At 42.7% G+C, this 15,227-nt stretch overlaps 2 protein-coding genes across 10 annotated transcripts in view; one reads left to right on the forward strand and one right to left on the reverse strand.

Moving 5' to 3' along the window:
- Positions 1–14,879, reverse strand: LOC124070615 (core histone macro-H2A.1). Of its 8 annotated transcripts, none has more exons than XM_046410661.1 (10): positions 14,777–14,872; positions 14,491–14,618; positions 12,623–12,798; positions 12,348–12,454; positions 11,919–12,110; positions 11,636–11,743; positions 7,565–7,655; positions 5,140–5,229; positions 1,796–1,970; positions 1–1,263 (listed from the first exon to the last, which is right to left on the reverse strand). In XM_046410661.1, the coding sequence occupies exons 1-10, from the start codon at positions 14,789–14,791 to the stop codon at positions 1,098–1,100; spliced, it is 1,248 nt and encodes a 415-aa protein (XP_046266617.1). In that variant the 5' UTR covers positions 14,792–14,872; the 3' UTR covers positions 1–1,097. The 8 variants fall into 8 exon arrangements, 6 of the variants coding, with proteins under 6 accessions (XP_046266617.1, XP_046266616.1, XP_046266619.1 ...); XM_046410660.1 differs by lacking the exon at positions 7,565–7,655 and adding an exon at positions 9,174–9,273; XR_006845217.1 differs by lacking the exon at positions 1–1,263 and adding an exon at positions 9,174–9,273 and having other exon boundaries at positions 1,920–1,970; positions 14,777–14,879.
- faxdc2 (fatty acid hydroxylase domain containing 2) overlaps positions 14,608–15,227 on the forward strand; it is a 14,556-nt gene continuing 13,936 nt past the window's right edge. For both annotated transcript variants that reach the window (XM_046410667.1, XM_046410668.1), the window contains exon 1: positions 14,608–14,867. The gene's annotated coding sequence lies outside the window, so the exon portion shown is untranslated. The remainder of the gene's footprint in view (positions 14,868–15,227) is intronic.

The raw sequence follows: 15,227 nt of genomic DNA on the forward strand, positions 1-15,227 counted from the left end.
TTTCCAGCAAAAATGTTTTATGGCTTAACAAAGACAACACACACAAAATAAAAACTCTCTCTTAACATTTTTTCTATTTTGCTTCCAAATCGCCTGCGCCTAGAATCAGTGTGAAAATTAAAATAGAAAATAAAAATCTATATACTATAACATTTCACAAATACTCCATCTATATAAACACTCATAAGAACACACAATATAAACCTGTTCGTGCCCTGCAAAAACCTCCAACCTCCAGTTCTACCATTTTGTCATAAACTGATTAATTTTTTTTACTGTAAATGACAACCAACAGCTTTCAGCTTACAGTATAAACTCATGACATCAATACTAGGATGAGTATATAATAAAAGTATTTGATTTTTTTTTGGGGGGGGGGGGGGAATTTGAGGTCTCTGCAGCACACAAGAAAACAAGTTTTTGCCCATGTGAACAAATGCAAACACAAACATTAGCAACACACAACACAAAAACAAAAACCCTTTCCACAGTTCAGTCACATTAGTCTCCCAAGGCCCAAACTTTTCTTTAAGCTTCACCCTTTCATTATACAGTACTATTAACAACAGAGATGCTCCAAAACGCACACAAAAAATACACTGAATTGAGTGTATTGTGTTTTTGAGACCAAAACAAAGAGAATAGCTGTTCTTTTTTTTTACTATCTTTACTGCCATTACATGCATTAACCCGTATTTCACTGGACTTCTCTGGAAGCCTGGTAATTGAGGTGTTTCTATCTCTCGTAACATCTTTTACCGTATATACCGTGAAAATTAAATCTTAAAAGTGAGTCTTTTCATTCGTTCAACCTGTTTTGTGTCGCACTGTTTGTATTAAAAGACTGCCGAATATACAATGCACGTTTACATTTAAACGCCAGAGGTGAACAAGTAAATAAGAAATTAAAAACAATATAGGAAAAATATAAACATAATGCAAAAACAAGTTCCCGGCCTATAGAAAGATTCTTCTTTATCTTCTTCTCTTCATATTTAACAAATCACTAATAAACACCTTCCTGTTTCCTCGCAGGAAAAACAAAAACAGAGTGGGTGTGGGGCAGAACGGGACAAGGAGGGGGCTACTCCCAACTCTTAGCTCGTCTCCAGCTTAGCCATTTCCTGCACGTAGATCCCGATGCTCTCGCTGTCAAACAGCACAAAGTAGACGGTCTTGATGGTGGAAGACATGGTGGCCACAAAGTAGCTGGAGATGGCCTTAAGGATCAACTGGGCCGCCGTCTGCTTTGGGAAACCATTCCTGGTGCAAAAGAAGACAAACATTTACTAAAATGTGGTCAAACCCTCAGAGACTTGCAACTCCAAAGCGGTTTGTTTGAGACTTTCGCCGACCCCCTCCAGTCATCCAGTGGTTCCCAGCCTCTGGCTCTAGACCCAACAGGGGTCCCCAAGAAATATTTTCCAAGTTTGCCATCTTGGCTTAGTGGTGGGAATGTATTCAGTTTTGCAGGTATTTGGTCATAAACCAAAGCGTTGGACAAACCAATTTTGATGTTTGAATTTTGATGAATGGGAGCATTGGGAGTTGTATGGAATGTCTGGATCTCTGAAGTTATCACAATTAAACCTGAGCGGGGCATGATTTAATGTATGGTACACTGGGTGTAGCATATATTAACTTGTGTAGCAGGCTTGTTGTTAATGAAGAAACACTGCATCAGGAGCTTCTTGCTTTTACAGGCATCAGGACTTTGACTTGTAGTCTTCAGAGGAAGACAATCACATCTCAAATTAAGTTTATGCATGATAAATCGTGTGCCATCTTTTCTTACCTCCCACTACCAATGGAGGGGAAAGCCACAGATTTGAGCTTCTTCTCGTCGGCCAGAGCCAGGCAGTTCTTCACCGTCTTATCCAGCATCTCCTCACACTTGTCAGAGCCCCAGCCTGGACTGTTGCAGTGGATGACGTACTTAGCAGGTAGACCAAAGCCAGCGGTCAGCACAGCTGAAGGATGGAGAGGAGAGAGGATGGAGAATGGTTAGCAAGGTAAGGCATGCGAATCTCTGCTAGCTTTGTTCAGTCAGACAGCGAGTGAACTTGTTCACCTGGATCCCCTCATGTCACGTCCACCTTCTACAGATCAAATCAGCTTCATTAACCTGTTTTGTCAGAAGTCAACACCCAAAAGTTGAGTTTGGGGGCCCAAATGCTAAAATAACACTTTGTCTTGTGGAAAATGTATGTGGCAAACTTCCCAGAGCTTAAAATGGTTTGGCCAGAGTATTAGAGGGAGGTGGGCCGTAGAAATCACTTCTCCAGACGGCTGGAGAGGAGAAACAAAAAGGAGGAGAGAAAGAACAGTGATGAGAAGAAGAGCGGAGGAAACGCAGAGAGAAGAAGAGAACAGAAGGGTCGAACCAGCGGCTGTAGACAGTGTAACTCAGCCAAAGCCCCTGACTCTGTGAAGTGAGAAAGCCTCCAGTCAGATTTTATTACCGCACAGCGAATGTGTGACTGGACTGGAGTCAAAGCTGAGGACGAGTTGATTTCCAGATGGCACACAGAGAACATGGAGAGACTTCACACAGCAGACAAGTCGGTCACGCTGCATGTGTGATCTGGTTGTGAGGTAAAGTGTGTGGACGGCGATGATGATCACGGGTTTCGTGACTGCCCGGAGAGTTCAAACTTGTTTTATGGTTTAGGGAGGAGGAAGAGTGTGTGGTGGTGTTTGTGCACTGCACGCCTGGAAAGCACTTGTCAATCAAACTGTGCTGACAGCACTGCAACATTTCTGCTCATGTTGCAGGAGCTTCTGCGGGTGTTGTTCTTTAATGACAAGTCAGTCGTGTGGCTATAGCAGTTAAGGCCAATCACCACATTTTATTGGATCCCAAAAAAACAAACAAACAAACAGAAAAAACAACAACAAGAAATAAGAATCCCAACAAGTATAATTCTGTATTTTTTTAATGTTTGGCACTTCTGTTTTAAAAATGACTTTAATGATTCACTAATTGATCTTTCTGGTGTGAATCGTTGCCAATTAGTCAGTGAGTTAACCTTTCACCTCACGCTCCCCTTCATCTTATTTTGCTTCCAACACCTAACATTATCATTATTTTTTATTATAATGTGTGTCAATGTAGCAGATCATTCATATGAATGAACCATGCAATGCAATCAAACTTAAGTTCTACCTGTTTTTGATATACCAAACTCAACTTTTACTTCCATAATGTGGTGAATGGCTCTGGTTCCTGCCTTGCCTTGAAATTGGGAAGTTTGTCTGCAAAATCCAGACAGGCAAATGCTTTTTTTTTTCTTTTGTTTAACAAGTGTTTTAAACAGCCTGAAGTACTTGTTAGACGTCTGTTCTGAACCAGGTCTGGTCAGGATGACCGTTTGGCCGATCCAGATCCCTACAATCCCTGACAGGCTCCGCTGGCTCGGTGTTCAGTCACCTGGTAATCTATTCATGAGCTCCACACAGAGACCGGGATTATGACGCTGAGCTAACTTGGCTGAATGTGAGAGAGAGCAGTGGTGAAGGTGGGGAGTGTTTGAAAAAGTGAGTGTGAGTGATGAATAATGAGCGAGAGACAGATGGAGAAAGAATAAGAGTGGGACAGAAACAGGGAGCGGAGACAAATGGACTGAAAGATAAAATAATCTGTAAGGGCTCAAACAATATGGTTCTCTGAAGACTGAAGTGGCCAAGAACAGATATTATGTGCCAGTGCTAAATGTCTTTGATCGTTTTCATGCCAAAAATATTTAAGTGTTCCAAGTTTCTCTAAAAAGTTCAATAATAAAAAGGAAATCCTGGCAACATGCAGCCTTTAAGAGGAGAATGAATTAGTCAAATCTTTGTGTTCATGTCCAAAGGGCTAATCCTTGCTGCAGTGTCCTGACATCATTTGCTGAGTGAGGAAGCAGACGCCAAAAGGACTCGGTCCTATTAAGCTTGGTGTGTGTGTGTGTGTGTGTGTGTGTGTGTGGGTGAGTGAGAGAGAGGAGAGATTTACGGGGCACACTGACATCACTGTCATATGAGCTGGGTGGTGCTTGACCAGATCAATATGCAATTCATACTCCTTCACTGATGACACTGGAAGAAAGTCACGAAATGTCGGAGTGGCTGAAGCAAAAACAAGACAAAAGTACGGAGAGGCAGTGCACACGCAAAACAGAATGAGAACAGAAGAAGAGACGACTGCGGCGTTGCTGTTGTGTGGTGTGAACTGACGAGAGAAAACTTTCTCTGACCACAAAATCTACAGATGACACCAGTCACTCTGATAAAACAAAAAAACAGTAAAATATAGTACAAAAATATGATGTACAGCTGAAGCACCGTTTCAAGCAATCGACATCTAAATCTATATATATAGATATATATATATCTATATACACCATATATTTGAGCTGTTACTGTACTCTAGTACTCTATTGCTGTTAAATCACCTAAACTTTGTCTTGCTTCACCATTTCTTTAAAGAACTTTTACTGCTGAAGCTGACACACACAGTCAGTGCAGAGCTTAAATCTTAGTCAACACTCACTACACTGTACAGCGCAGATGCGTCGTCCATCTTATGTTTATATGTCTGCTGCTGGGGGCAGCGGTGGCTTAGAGCTTTTTAGAAGCGGCTTCTGATCGGAGGGTCGCCGGTTCGATTCCCCCACCGGACAGGCAAGAAAGATTTGGATGTGGTGGAGTGATTAATGAGAAAACGCCCTCCACCTCCATTAGCTGGCTGATGTGCCCTTGAGCAAGGCACTTAACCCCCAGTTTGCTCCCCGGGCGCTTGATGCTGCCCACTGATCCTGTGTGTGTCTCACTGCATGTAATTTGCTGGGTGATGCATGTGTTTTCAACCAAGGAGGGGTTAAATGCAGAGGACAAACTCAGTGTGTGTATGTAAATATATATATACTCCCAATAAAGCTGATTCTCTTCTTCTTCTTCTATATGTCAGTGAGCACAGAACTTGAGCACAGCGCTTGTTGTTGCATTGATCAAAGCCATATCTGCATAACCAATAACATGTTAAATACGCAAGAGCAGATCCTGGCTTAGGAAAACATTTAGGCTGAGGCAGAAATGACAAGTTCTGCCTTCAAGTTAAGCAGCAGGTAGCGATAGGCAAAATCTGCTCAGGGCACTCACCGCCAGCCACCTCCAGAGGGCCGTTCTTCTTCTTCAGCTCCTGCAGCGCTTCGGTGAACTCCTTCCCTCCCTTCTTTTCCAGAGCAGCGCCTGTAAATGAAACAGAGGACTGGAGTAAAAACATCCTCAGTGCTTACAGACAGACAAAGAGCAGCAAAGAGGAGAGGTGACGCCATGCAGACAGACAGGCAAGCAGGGAGACATGGAGGAGAGACAGACACACAGACAGGGAGGTCGGCAGGCAGACAGACAACAATGCTGTCAATCATTTCATCTGACTTCCCTCTGAATCTCTGAGCCTCTGTTACTTTATTTGTGAGACTCAGGAAGTCTCACAAATGAAGAACAAAGTTTCAAAGCTACCATTTTCCAAATGACTCATTCTGAGTCAGTTAAATTAATGTATTAAAGCCCCAGTCTCTAATTACTTCCCTCTGTCTTCAAATAGTGGCTTTTTTCTTTTTTTGACTGAGGGTATTTTCTTTCACTCCCAAATTACAGAGTGAAGAGTTTGCTTACAAAGAAAAAGAAAACAGCTAGCAGCACGTTAGAGATGAGAATGTAAAATTCCTCTCGTGTTTGCCCACACGTTTAAATAAAACAGTCGAGGAAGCAAGTTCAGCTCTAAAAAGGAGGAAGGTACAGTGCATCTAGAGGCTATGAGAGAAATGGGAAAGCAAATTCAATTCGGTTTGTTTAATACTTATTCTGATGGCTAAAGGAAGTCAGTCCACACTGATTTTACTCTGAGCTGAAGAGCGAAGCCACAAAGGAAACCCAAGAGGAGAGAGGAGATTCAGATCCGCCAGAGCCAGCTGAATTAATGTTCTGGCTCCGATGTCATTAAAAACAGGCAGGAGAAAAGAATACAATGAGGTTAACATCAGCCACTAGAAGAAAAGTTAATTTTGGGGGGGGGTCTCTTTGAATTGTTTGACAGCCAAAAGAAGCCAATAAACTAATAAGAGTATAGCTTTTTAACTCTGCTGCATTAAAAATTAAATATTCACTCAATAATTCAGATTACAAGGGATCAGTTTTCATTTCGAGGCTTTAGGAAATTAATGTCCCGATCAAAAAAAACCAAAAACTTAATGGATCCTCTTTCTAACCAGCAGGACTGACAGCACAGTCGAGGGGACGGAGGTGACAGGATATGAAGTGAGCCCCAGACTGCCCACATTTCAGCCAAGTGGAACAAAGCACCAACAAGCAGCAGCATGATGTCAGGATTACACTGACAGAAATGTGTAGTCATGTATGCATAACATGATGCATCCAGCTGCTCTGTAAAGACCACATCTCTGCTAACACTTGATGCTATTGACGGTAAAATACTGAAGCTGTAGCTGGCGTCCATATGATGTGAAAAGAAACTTGCCAAGACTTGAAAGTTGCATGAGACAGTGAACATTTACTATTTATTGGTCAGTTTGGTGTTTTCCCGAAAGTCAGATAAAGACTGTGTAATAGATGCATGGATATGTCTCATGGAGTTACTGAGAGAGGTGGGAGAGGTGGCATCGGTAAGGGAGTGTTGTTTCAGGTACTGATGTGTCAACAGTGAAACACAATCCAGGAGGACCAGTGAGTAGATCCATGAGTCTGAAAGGCTTCTCAAACACAAAAACACGGCCCGGCCATTTAGAATACAATGAGACAGGATTATCAGCTGTCAGAGCAGCAGTAATTTTATCTTTTGCTGAACAGCAGAAAGCAGACATCGGGTTGCACTGTGGAAAAAAAAAAAAAACCCAAAACAAAACAAAAACCTGCATGTTTTTCGCTTGCCACTCCCCCCGCGCATCAGCACTCCCACTGAAATTATCCAGCTAACTGCATTAATAGAGCTTTGTGAGACTTGTTCAATCGTTTTGAAAACTCATTTCTGGTGCAGAAAAATGCAGGAATCTCTAACCTCTGCCAAAAGTCAGCTGCCAACCAACAGCCTTTTTTTTGCTTTTTTGATAAATGTGATTAATAGCCAAATTCAGGTTATCCTTTTCACGTCGAGTTTGTCTTCTTGGTGAGGTTTATTAAAAAACATAGCGTGTGACTGCAACACTCTCTGGCAGCTGACTTTGTAATCTTGGAAACTGGAGTCTCCCACAAGCACTTAATTGCTGACATAAAATAGTCCCCGTTTGCACATTTTAAGCCTCTGCAAGTTAATTTTCACTCACAATACAACAATAGTTCTTTCAGTCAATGTTTCATTAAACTGAATCTATGCTACCATGCTGGAGTAAGGGCTGTGTGTGAAAAAGGTTTGCTTCAGTGCAGAGCGCTGGATTATCAACAAAACGAAACAAAAACTGTGCTGCTGCTGTGATGTTTGTCCACAGACTGCAGGGCAGAATATCTGGAGTATGCAGAGAGAGCAGACAGGCACTCGAGGTCTCCGTGGTGTCAATGGCTCCTTTACCTACTTCACCACCTGTATAGAAGGAGGAGCTGGTCGGGTGAACGACAGCGTCGCTCTCCACGATGGAAATGTCTGCTTGGACAACTTGCAACTACAGACGACAACAACGACAAACAACAGGCAAACAACATGGTGGTAAAAACACAGTGAGTGACCAGGAGCAACAAGATGGGACAAAAACAAGGGGGGGTAAAAAAAAAAAAAAAAAAGGATGAAAGAGAAGAGAAGAGACAGAGAAGTGAGCGCGCTCCTTTTTGGCTGAGGACATCACAGGAAACAAGGAAGTAACTGTGACATGGTGGGTCACATTACGTCATAACTAGGAGGCAGGACGGCACAGTTAGACAGATCTACTTCAAGTCCAGCTAATTACCCTACTGTGTAGTAACTTACACTCACCAGCAGACAAGATTACATTTTAAAATAATAATTAATTTTTGAATTGGGGACATTAGGAAACACTTGTTTTGAATCTGTTTTCCGACTAATGGTGTCGTCCTGATTTCTCGGCTCATCAAGATGAGCAAAGAATTTCATGGTCGCAGTCCAGGCCGCCGACCCCACAGTCAGGCTGCGGCGAGCAGCTAACAGAGAAGGTCCATGTCAGTTTTTTCTTCTGTGAATTTGTGATCCATTTCATTCTAATATTTGTCCTCAAATCACAGTGGTTATTAAGCATTATTAAGTATTATTAAGCTCTGGCAGCCTTCTGAAAGGAGGACGACCTCAACTCATCTGCACAATGAGAAAAGAGCAAGCAGCATCACTGCTCTGAGGAGCTTTGAGGAAAATCCTTGAATGTATCCACAGAAATTGGTAACCGGTTTTGCTACAGGGAATTTATGTTTGAGACAGAAAAGTCCTTCTGCTCTTCATTCTAAGTAAAGAAAGAAAGCAGGGCCAGTTTCAAAATCAAAGTTAAGATCTTCACGCGGTTTTCCGACTGTGAGCAAGACCATCAATGAGTCCTTTCACTTCCTGACATCAACAAGCACTCCTGCTGAGGAAAGTTGGCCGCTTCCTGCGTTTGCAACCAGCGGGGTTTTTGTTTCTGGATATTAACTCATCACTTCATTAAAACACATGCAAAAACGAGAAGCTTGTTACAGCCATTCAGTGTATAACCGGAGGACGGCTGCATCTGCTAATCTGTTAATCCATACATTAAAGAAGTTGAGATAAACTTCTGCCTCCAGTAATAGCAACTGAAGATAACCTGCCTCTTCTGCTGTTCCTTTCAGGGGTCGCCACAGCGAATCATCTGCTTCTATCTCTCTCTACCCTCTGATATATCCCCTGATTACGAATAAGTAAGTATTAGAAAACTCTGACTGTCACATTGATTTTTGTATCAGTGATTTGTTTTTTCATCAGATCTTTAAATTGTTTGTTGCCCACAGTCAAACATCTGATCATCATAACACCAATCCACGTTACCCACAGTGTGAATGAGAAGACCCTGAAGACCTTATTGTCAGAGTTCTTAACTCTTCTTATCTCCATTTGGGAGATGGTGTCGAGCTGCTGAACATTCAAGGATTTTAAATCTTAAGTCTCACTGGGACCAGAGGGGATGTGGGGAGGAGGTGAGGGGGGGGGGGGGGCTCACCTAGATCATCTTTAAGTTCAAGTTCAGCATTGGTGGGGTTGATGACCCCCTCCACGTCAAAGCCAGCCAAGTTACTGACCTCGCTGTGGATAAGGTTGAGCTGCGGAGTGGAGGGGGGAGGCGGGAGGGGGAGGCATGCCGAGGAGAAAGGAGAGCAAGAAGGAAGAGGGGAGGAAGCAAAGCCATTAAAACCAGATTCACAGCGCTGCTTAAAGGGATACCTTGACCTTCTGATAATGAACAGAACTGTGAGTAAAGGCTGCATTCACTTGTGTTCTTTGACATGTACGACCAACTGTCTAAATGTACACTGACTGCGTACACTATGTGTACATTACATCGTACGCCACAAAAGGTTACGCTGCTAACTGCTCTATCAGGTTAAAAAAATGGAAATTAGTCAGCAATTAAATAAGGTGGCATAACAAATAAGAATTCCACTACGTGAATATTTATTGCAAACTGTATTTTATTCATGTTTTGATTGTTAAATGCTTTTCAGTTTCACTTCAAAGCCACCAGTTTTACCAACACTGGAGGAATATTCCAAAAAATTAAAAATGAAGTCAAAATGTCAAGGTATCCTTGTAAATTTTAAGAATTATCAATGCATATGCCATATCCTGTTAGTCTTCCAGACTCACAACACATTTTGCCTCCAAGGATTTAAACTCGACAACAAAAGGCACCAAATCAACCCAAAATAAATCAATGGCAGCCGCAATGTGGAGCGCGTGACTGTGAGGCTGAACATTTGGGCAGCAAAAAGAAGTGCAGTTCCGATAATGACGTCTATAAAACCGAAACAGAATGGCTTTTCTATTTGTGGGTTCATTATCTTAATCAGTGGGAGGTTAATTGCATTCATTTGATTAATTATCATCCACTGATTTCAACAGCTGCTGCAATCTGTGGTCAGCTACACAACCGAGCACAGAGACATTACACTAATGACGAGGGCGTAACGACAGCAGACAAAGATGGCTGCTACTGGGTGTTTAAGTCACGTTCAAAATTAATGCAATACATTGAGGAATGTGCATTACAATGATCACGATCCAAGACGTTATGTCTTTAAACTCTAACTCTTTAGAAATGGGCCAAAAAAGATGACAATTTTAAAGATGCCAATTGTGTTTAACATTTTTTCTGACACTAGAGCCTGTGACGTTCGAAAAAAATATTAACTTTACTAACAAAAAAAAACAACACACACACACAAGCAAAGACAGAGTGTGTGCTTCTACATGTGTTCGGGTTAGTTAATCAGCGTTAAGTATCAGCATATGCACGGTGGACCTAAGCATGCAGTGCCAACGGCAACAGCTGAGAGTCACAGCTGAGCTGAAACCTGCTGCCCTGGAAGTAAATTTCCCACATTTGGTCCCCTGTTGACAGAATTTTGTTTTTGTGCATTCAATTTTAACACAACGCAGTTTTCATGACTCTGCAGAATGAAAACAGCAGCAGATAACATCCTCGTGCCAGTCGATCTTGTCCTGTGCATCGTGTTTTGTACAACAGTACCCACAAACAATGTGTAGAGAAGCCAATATCACAGCAAATCAACACATACTGTCAGTGATTATTGGTGTTTAAAACGAGGGAACAAGGAATCAGTGACGCCTCTTGCATCAGCTTTGAGTCACTCGTTCTCTCGCAGTGTTGCTCCCCTTTCAGTCTCAAAACTAACCTTCTGATCATTCACGATCTTGAGACCTGATCATTAAAAAAAAAAAAACTTTGACAGGCCTTAGATGAGATTTAAGGCAAATTTACTTCCATGTTTCAGTTCAGTCAAAAAGTTCAGTTTTTTTTGTTTTTTTTTTAATGCTCAGCAGGACCAAAAGCGAGAGGAGCAGACAGATCTGAGACACAGAGGACAAGCAGTGAACACAGCGTTCATGGCTGCTGCTGTAACACTTTAAGCTTAGTGCACTTCTCTGTTGTGTAGCAGCATAAGGATAATTTTTGAAGTCGGGTGAATTAGAGCAGACCTGTTAGGAAGTACAGCATGATGGACACTCACATTTAAAGAACAAAATACCACAAAGACAGTTTCTTTCATAGAGACACACCAGGTAACTAATTCAGAAAACATTACCACATCACTGATTTCACCTGATTCAGTTATGGTGGGGATGTAAATCTTAAAGACTGAATAAAAACAGATGAATGTTTTCAGGAGTCAGGTCTAACAGTTTGTAGCCTTGGGTCTTCACAAGCCCTTTAAATAATAAATCCTGTGAGCAAAACACACAACGGATCTCCGTTTTCTCGAGCAGCGATCCAGTTAATCTGGTCGCTCAATTTTACACATTTCAACATATTTTTTATTAGCCTGGCATGAATTACACATATGTTCATCACAAAATTGTCAACAGAGAATTAAATTGTAGCTCATTATATATTTATCTTTGACCTGTCTGGGGATAGTATATTTGTACAGACAGGAAACTGACCTTCTGACCCAGGAAGAGGCTCTTGGTGGAGAGCACAGTGAAGCTGTCGGCTGGAGACCCCTCTGTGGTGCTGTCTGCCGACGCCGCCTTGCTCACCTCACCCTGCTTCTGTTGAGGACACAGAACACATGTGGACACCATGAGACACTTTGTCTTTCTCTACAGGAACGCTGCTTTCTGCATGGGGACATGAGAGGTCAGTTACACCCAATCGCTGCTTCTCATCGAATGTTTTCTTGGAAAAACAACTTGTGACTTGTGGTCCGTTCCCGTGAAGCAGTACCTTAGCCTTCCCTCCTGTCTTTTTCCCACTCAGTTTCTTGGTGACTGATTTCTTGACCGGCTTGGGTTTCTTCTCGGGGGCAGGTGAGACGGGTGTCTCCAGTTTTCCCTTTGCTCCTCTCTTCTTGGCCAGCAGCTCTGGGTGGATGTTGGGCAGGACTCCACCTGCTGCGATAGTCACACCTTTCAGCAACTGAGACAGGAAAGCAAAGTTAAAAACTGGAATTCAGAGGTCCCACAGTGCTGGAAGGTGAGAAATCAAATTAATAACTTAAGTGACAGTTACATTTTATACTTTTTCTGTAACTGGGCTACAGAATGAAAACAAAGCTGGTGTTTCCTTTCAAGTGGCAGAATAGATAACTTCAAACAACTATGACACAATATCAGCACGTCTAAAATGTTTCTTCATTTATGTGCAGCAGCTGACCTGGTTCAACTCCTCATCATTGGCAATGGCCAGCAGGATGTGTCGTGGTGTGACGCGACCCTTCTTGTTGTCTCTGGCTGCGTTACCTGCCAACTCCAAGATCTCCGCTACATGGGTTAAAAAAAATGAATAAATAAATCTCAGCTCATCAGTAAATATTGTAGAGCATGAGGGGTACAGAAAATCACCTCATCTCTCTTAACATAAAGATTTTGAAGGATATTACATCAGTAGTAAAGCTTTGTAGTCATTCTATCATCTATCAAAAGTCTCACCAGTAAGATACTCAAGGACAGCAGCCAGATAGACGGGAGCTCCCACCCCGATGCGATATTTGGGCAGACCCCTCTTGATGTAGCGCAGCATGCGTCCCACAGGGAAGATGACCCCGGCTTTGGTGGACCGGGACGTCTTGGTCGACTTCTTCTTTCCTCCTCGGCTGGACATGGTGCTGCAGGGACAGGTCAACGAGGATCCATTAACTAATATAAATATGACAGATTTTCTTTACGTTGAGTATAATATTAAATTAGCAGTAAAGCGACGCTGAGCACACAGTGAGTCTGAAAACATGCACTCATCTTACTGATCACAAACTGAGGCTGCAGCAGAAGAAATAGGTTTTCCCCAAACTGAAAAGCTGCAGACTTGCCCAATTTAGTCATATTGTTAGTGTTAGGTTAGAAAACTCCCCCCACAGGAAGTGAAGAATCAAAACAAATAAGTGAAATAAATAAACTGTCTGGAGAAGCAACAGGCTCTATCTAAGGAAAAAAACATCCTCACAGATCCCAACAGTTCAGTTCTGACACTGAAAACATATTAAAACTGTACTTTCACAATATTTTTCTTTGCTAACTGAAAACACCAACAGGTTAAGTTCAACAATGAGGTAAAAAATATATATATAATTTTGACCCCTTAAAACTGATAAATGCAACAGCTGATACAATCTTGAACTGGTTTCACATCTCAACACAGATCCCAAATGCATTACAGTAAATAATAATAAAAATGATTCTTGATATTATGTATTCAGGGCCAAGCTCTTCCACAGGACTCTCTTAATTCCCCTCCTTTAAAGAAACCCAGGAGCTCATTCTCTGCCTTTAGACCCTTAACAAACACAAACTCCAGGATGCATCTCTAAGTATGCAAGCTGTAAAGTTTCATACAATAATAATAATAATAATAATGACAACTTTACATGGCTTTTCGCATTTATTCAATTTATGTTTAATACCCTGGATCCACATCGTGTGCGTCATTTCAATGACCCTCAGGCCAAAGAGCAGCCTAAATGTCTGCCGTCTGACAACTGCAGCAAATGGATATTTTATTAACATGTGCTATTAGCATCCTGAGAAACCTCAATTATTACATGGGGCTCTGATTTTTAATTTAAACTCCAATAAAAACTCAAATGGTCCAAGTGAATCTCTTAGACAGTCTCATGGCATGTAATGATGACTGTGACTGAAGTCATTCTTTTATTGTACCAGATGCAGACACCAATTAGCCGCCTGTTACTGACTCAATTAGCCCCCACCAAAGGCCAGGGTGTTTCCTAAACCGGCTGTAATGCAAGCATTTCACACACGTTACATCATATCGTACCAAACACATCGCTAACTGTGATAATTACACCGTTAATGGCCAACAGATAGCACATACAACATCTGCGACATTTCTCCGCTCCGGTCAGGTGTAGGTAGGTGGGTTTAACCGCCACACTGGGCATTTCTGTCTGCTGGCCACTGACGAGGAAACGATTTCCGCATGCCAACAACCCGCCGGATGTCTCTCACCGGTCAATTTATTTTATCCACAGCCTGGGCGACTAGATTAAAGGCTAAAATCGAGCTGCCAGACGACCTAAGGACATTTTCCCGTCCGAGTCAGCGGGCTTTCGGGTGAAAACAACCCCGGTAGAGCGGCGGCAGCTGCCCGCTCCTCCTTCAATTCCCTCCCCTCCCTGCCTGTCAGCTCCAGCAGCACGGTCTCCGCTCTCGGCCTCCATGCCAGAAAAGCACGAAATGGCAACGTTAACGGCTCAGCTGGGTGAGCGGAGACCGGCTCGGCCCACGAGAAGCGACCGTACTCGATACGACGCAACGGTGTGTAGACCCGGTGGAGTACTTACAAAACAGGGCACGGCGATAAAATGTCTCCGGTTCTCCGGTAACAAGCCTGGGCAGAGTCCTCGACTCCCACAATCCACAGCGAGCTGAAATATCGGAGCCAGCCAGTGCTGCCCGCGGAGCAATGCAACTGCCGGAAAGAGCAGAGAGCAGAACCTGCGGAATGTGAATCTGCTGCCGAGACGATCTTTAACCCTCTACACCTTTAATTTTGACGGGAAAACACGTGGTTTGAACTGAAATGCTGACCGCTTCCCCGAGCAGATCGATGCTAAGCCTCACGTTTACCTTTCCTGAGGTCATAGTCACAAACAGCGTATTGAGGGCCTCATCAAGGATTTTGACCAGGGGTGCCACTAATTCTGGGCATCTTGTGAAAGTAGGTCCCCCCCACACCACACACACGCACAGCACCAAACTAACTGACCCTGCTGAGGAGATGAATGTTTGTACTAAATTACATGAAAAGCCTACAAATAATTGGACAAGTTGAAATCTTTGGTGACACTAGAGGAGGAGTCAGTGGAAAATATTTCAGTCTAAATTTGTACAGTCCGTGTAATGAATTGTGTTACCTTAGTATTCTAATGTAACTGAATTTAAAAGAAACCAAAGTCAGGCTGATTACTTCCAAGAGGGGAAACCTGTTGATGTGTTTACTGGTCTGCTCAGCAGAGTTAACACTGGTGTTGCAGGGTAGCTTGGTCATTGTGGAGCTACTGTCTGCGCTTCTGTCTGT

The sequence above is a fragment of the Scatophagus argus genome, chromosome 14, assembly GCF_020382885.2.
Source record: "Scatophagus argus isolate fScaArg1 chromosome 14, fScaArg1.pri, whole genome shotgun sequence".
NCBI classification, from domain to species: Eukaryota; Metazoa; Chordata; class Actinopteri; family Scatophagidae; genus Scatophagus; species Scatophagus argus.